The 6000-nt window shown below is 37.3% G+C and overlaps 1 protein-coding gene across 1 annotated transcript in view; it reads left to right on the top strand.

The window, feature by feature from the left end:
- Nucleotides 1-908: 908 nt before the first annotated feature.
- Nucleotides 909-6000, top strand: part of cpne7 (copine VII) — a 78472-nt gene continuing 73380 nt past the window's right edge. The window contains exon 1 of the mRNA XM_067401409.1: nucleotides 909-1082. Coding sequence (XP_067257510.1) covers nucleotides 909-1082 — 174 coding nt within the window. The remainder of the gene's footprint in view (nucleotides 1083-6000) is intronic.

Here is a 6000-nt window from a genome sequence, read left to right as displayed (position 1 = left end):
CGTCTGGGATCGTGTAGAACAATTTGAAGCTGCAATGAAACTGTAATTTTGACCTTCAACCGTTTGGGCTCCACTGAAGTCCACTATAAGGAGAATGGAATGGAATGTTTTCATCAAAAACCTTAATTTCTTTTCGACTGAAGAAAGAAAGACATAAACATCTTGGATGACATAGGGTTGAGTAAATTATCAGGAAATTTTAATTTGAAAGTGAACTAATCCTTTAAAAACCAGCAAGCTCTGGAGACGCGTTTTTTTAAGCGTTGCGTTTTAGAATGCCATGTCATGAGCAAGATGACACTAAAGACTCTATATCTCATGTTTACAAAGAAAACAAAGAAAAGCTGCACAGAAAGATGCAAAAACGCATTCAGTCCCTTCATATGGTATTCAGAGTGCTCACTTTTTAATTTAGCCTATATACTCACTTATGAACCTTGTATTCCTCAATGTAAGTCAATAGTGCGATTTCAGTGCTTTTGTCCATTCATTGGACGTTAAAAGTAAATCTTTTTAAGTAAATTTCTTATGCTCACATGCTTATTTCCTGCTTAGGAGTCTGTTGTGAAGAGAAGATCTCATCTGGGATTTTCCTGTTGTAATACTAATGGACATCTCTGATTTACAACATCCCATTTGATCCCTTTAAATCTGAACCACTCCCAGCAGCTCATTCTCCTCTAAAGCGAATCAAACGTAGAGATGTCTCTCTGTGAAGAACTTTAAGTCGAACTGACAGATACGTTTTAAGACATTCCACATCTTTTGCTTTGCGAAGAAACAACACAAGGTTACATTTAAAGGTAGACTCCCTGCATGGGAGAGTCCTGGTTCAATCAAACTGAGGCTTTTAAAGATCGCCCGTCTCCCATCTCCGGTTGACCCTCCGCACTCAACTTTCTGTCAAGATGAGTGACTCACAGGAAGCGACGTCCCCGGTGGCAGGGATAGGAGGCCCTGCTGCTTGTGTTTCCAAGGTGGAGCTGCGTGTTTCCTGCAAGTCCCTGTTGGACCGAGACACGCTCAATAAGTCTGACCCCTGCGTCATGCTCATGGTACAGAACCAAGGTCAATGGACTGAAGTGAGTTTTCCTTTTTTCCCTTTTTATTGGGGCTTGATTAGTTCTTTGCATTATTGGAATATTTATTTTACAATATTGGTTTTGTTATGATGCAGTTCAGTTATAAATACTGGCCAATATCTAGAGAGCAGTGTGGGCAACGGCTGATAAAATGCAAATATATTTTAAACAATTTAAAACCTGTATGAATCACTTTCATCTGTAGAACCCTAAATACAGCCATGAATGAAAAAAAAAAAAAAAAAAAAAAAAAAAATTAAATGAAACTTAAATGGACAGTTCACCCAAAAATGGCAATTCTTTCTTTATTTAGTCCCCCTCAAGTTGTTCCAAACCTGTATAAAATTCTTTGTTCTGCTGTTCACAAAGGAAGGTATTTGGAATAATGTTTGTAACCAAGCAGATCTCACCCCCCTATTGACCTCCACAGTAGGAAAAAAAAAAACACTATGGAAGTCAATGGGGGTGAGATCTGCCTGGTTAAAAACATTCTTCAAAATATCTTCCTTTGTATACAGAACAAAGAATTGTATACAGTTTTGGAACTTGATGGGAACTAAATTATGACAGAATTTTCATTTTTGGGTGAACTATCCCTTTAAGTTTCCTTAAATGCATGACTGTTTCACCAATCATTCTTACATATTTGGGTCTTTATCAACCCGGCTCTATATCTAATACGGAAGGATCTCTACCTGTCATGATAATATAAAACTCCTCTGTTTGAGTTTGAGCAGATGTATTATGCCATCATCACTGTCCTCATCAGAGCTCATTTCCCAGTAAATTCAGCAAATAATAGGCTTAACATAGTTTTATGTTTGAGGTCACGAATATGAGCCCATTCGCGATCTCAAACGTATTCTCAAAACGATATAATTTTCAACACCTTCAAAATCAATATTTCGATCGCTAACAACTTCACCAGATCCATCCAGTGACAGTAACAGTCATATTTGATTGCGTTCAGTACTTGCTCTGCAGTAAATTTCTGAGCCATTTCATGTTTTTCTTATTATTTCGTTTTCTGTCTAAATGAGTCATCACTTCAGCATTGTGTATCAGACATTGTCACCTTGTGGAATAAAGGTGAATTGCACTTATTCCATCATCTAAAATTCAATTATTGTTGTGCAGAAAAAAATATACATACACTGATACACACCTCGGGTCGTTAGCGACCCTATACAATTTTTACAAAACATTAATGAAAAAATAGGCATTCTTTTATAATTTTATATATTTTTTTTTCCTTGTTATATTCTTTATAATGAATTGATTGAGGAATACCAAGAAGGTTGAAGTCTAACTTTAAAAAATGAATGAGGAGGAGGGTGGTGAATGACGTTCAGGGTCACTAAAGACCCGAGGTATGCATTTAAGTTAATGATGACTAAGGCTGTTAGTCTCAGTGGTGAATGTGATTTCATCAAGTACAACATGTTCCTGGATCAACATCTTTGTTGGTCCTGGAACAACGTTCCAATCAACCAATCAAATTTAAGGGTGCTTTCACACCTGAGCATTTGCTTTGGAACCTGGTGCATTTTCTCCCTTGATTTGGTTCGTTTAGGCATATGTGAACATGGTAATCACGCTTGGATCCGCACCAAAACAGTCGCTCTGAGACCGCCTAAACAAGGTAGTCTCGACATGATTGCAAATGAACTCTGGGGTGGTTCGCTTGAGATGTGAAAGCAATCCAACCCAACGGACCAAACAATATCATATTCACAATGGGAAATGTGTTATATAAAAGCCAGTTGTGTCTGATTCTGTGAGTGAGCACATTAGTTACTGCAGTTGAAAACTAAAGCGCCTCTTCATCTTAAAATGTTGTGTCCCGACGGAGCCTTGATTCCTGCTCTGCTGCATTATAACATTCGTATAGTGTTTGTACGTGTCTTGACACAGTTAGCCTACTAGACAGTGCTGGGAGATCCAGAGAGAGTGCGTTTGAATTAATACAAATGTAATATATATAATAATATAATATAATATATATTTTAACAGCGAGAATGATACATTCGTATAGTGTTTGCTGGTGTCTCAATTTACAAATAACACACACTAAGCTCCTATCAATCATCTTGATGGATGATGCATGGGAATCTCTGACCAATAAGAGGATAGTTTTACTCGCATGTGATTTGCATAAACACATTTTGTTACGCTTTGAAATGTTGCCTTGTGATAGCGAACCAAAGCAAGGGGAAAATGCAACATTACAATAAATTAAGTACCTGTTTCCGAACAAAACAAGGTGTGGAAATGCCATAAGACATGTTCTTGGATCAACATATTTTGTTGATCCTGAAACAACATTCCCATCTGAAAATGTAGTCCTAATATCCCTGCCCCTAAACTTAACCCTATCCATAACTTATCCCTAAAATCAGGGTGAATAACATTTATGTAGAAGCCCCTGGTTGTAAGCCTAAACTTGACATAAACTGTAAGCTTGTCCCTCAAATCTGATTGGTTGATTGGAATGTTGTTCCAGGATCAACAGAGATTGTTGTACTTGGTGAAATCATGTTCACCTAACTTGATGCAGACCAGTAGGGTGAATGTGATTTCACCAAGGACAACATGTTCCTGGATCAACATCCTTTTAACCCTAACCTTAACTGCAAAGTTGTGTGGTTGGAACGATAGTGGATTGCAGCCATGGAAACCAGCAAACAAACTGGGTCAGAGAATCGCAAATTCTACCTCTCTGCATCCATCTAAAAATCTCTATGAATGACAGCATATTAAAACACAGATAAATCAACTCATCAGCTTACAGTGTGTAAGTCTCCTCAGATTTCATTGTCAATTGCGCTCCCTCTTGTTGCATGTCCTCAAGCTGGCAACCCGCATCTTTGAAGGAGGGGGCGGGCAAACAATATTTTGAATTTGGACTGCAGTACCTATTTCGACCACTGGGTGTCATTCCTACATAAAATAAAAAATCTAGCATTAATTCAATCTCAAATGGGTTCATTAACACTCTGAGGTCTGAGGTATCGCCAGTGATACCACCGAGGTTTTCTTCTTACCAGTGTGAAAGAGACTCAAAATACTCCGTCAATGTTGCACATACAATTAAAAGTTATACACCATTTTAATCTGTGGAATATCTTCTTTTATTTGTGTACACTCAGAGTAAAAACAAAATGTTGTGCTTTTTGCAAAATAAAGAAAACTAACATGATGCGTGATCTTTCGTCTCCCTCTGAAGGAAGTCCAATCTGATAGTGAATACTAATAACAAAAAAATTAGACTTATGTCTAAAAAAACGTTTAAATGTCAGGTTTTAAATCGTGTAAGTCAAATCGAAAACAAATATTCTCTGTTTATGTAATCTGTATGAAAAGAGAGCCATGTCAGAAGTCCTTGATTCAGCTCATTATCCGCTAATGCGGCCACGCCCACAGAGCCAGCGTTATTCAGACGCAAATTCTGAGTCAATACATGCATACATCGTCTCAACCGTGTATTTATTGTCTTGAAAAGTGTTTTGAATAGCCATAGTTAGCGATCTCTGGCCTCTGTTAGTTCGGTTGGTTCCTGGATTGCCTATTCTTCTTTAGCAGGCATTTGTGGACTAAAGGTGCACAGAGCGCCCTCCGGCTGCAAGTATGAATTGTAAACACAGTATCCAGCGTTCACAGTGACGACAATAAATAATGAATAAATATTACTCTTCTGTATAGAAAACTGACAAACATATGAGAATCCATCAATATTTCTCCAAATGAGCATGCTTTTAAGCTAAAAGCCTATATGAAATGCCACAGAGGTAACATAATTGTTCAGACACTTTGCATCACACAAATACATTATATTTTAAAGAATATAATAGAATACCATTATTTTAAATTGTAATAATATTTCACAGTATTGCTGTTTTTTCTGTATGTTTGATATACACCACATGATCACAGAGGATTTTTTCATAGCCTACCTGACTGAAGGAGCTCATTATTATGCAAGTCATTTCAGGTCATTATTATGTGATTCTTTTGTCTTCTCAGGTGAGAATCACTCATTATTCATGATGATTCACGCCTCCACGCATACTGTGTGGCCTTATTTCAGTGACTAAAGTTTTTAGTTTTTTCAATAACCTTGCATAAACGTTATTCCTTCAAAAACACAAACATGTACATACATGTTCCTCACATATTATGGTAGCCTAGTTTGTGCTGAATACAGTGTAATGTCACTTCTGTCATTAATATGTTTATGAACTGTAAAAAGCACAAATGTCAGGGCATTTCAAAAATTCTCCAGGCCCCAAATCAGCCTCAGACTCCAGGGGGTTACAGAAGTTATTACTCCACCACCTGCGTGACGTCACTAACCAATGTAGATATACACAAAATTGCTCAACTGGAATCAAATTTTGTTTTAAAGAAAATATACTCACAATTCACAAAATTTTGGAAATGAGCGCTATTTATTGATAAAGTCGACAATTTGCAAATGATCAGTATTGACTGATTGATGCTCTGGCTAGTAGGGTCTGAAATTAATGGAGGCTTGGGCCAAAAAGGCCACCAAAATGAATGAAAATGTATAATAATAAACATGCTCCAGCCTGTAACTGACAAGAATGATTTTAAATGCACGTTCATGACTGTTTCAGGAAGCACGGAGGGGAGGGGAGGAGGAGGAGGAGGGAAGGAGGGTCTAGCTAGCCTCTGTTTTGTTTGACAACACTTTTGAACGTCAACAGGAAATTACTCCACCCAGGATCACTTAGAGCATCTTTAAGCAACATCACATGAATTTTCCCAAATATCAGCATGATAGCATGAAGTAAATACATTTGTATTTTATTTTTAATAAAACTGACTCTTTCTAATCTTTAATAATTCAAAGTTAAAACAAGCCTAAGTATTAAATTCTAAGCCTGTAGGCTTTGGG

The sequence above is a fragment of the Chanodichthys erythropterus genome, chromosome 11 (genome assembly GCF_024489055.1).
Source record: "Chanodichthys erythropterus isolate Z2021 chromosome 11, ASM2448905v1, whole genome shotgun sequence".
Lineage (NCBI taxonomy): Eukaryota > Metazoa > Chordata > Actinopteri > Cypriniformes > Xenocyprididae > Chanodichthys > Chanodichthys erythropterus.
Note: the sequence above shows the minus strand (reverse complement) of the source record. Positions and strands in the feature narration are given on the sequence as shown.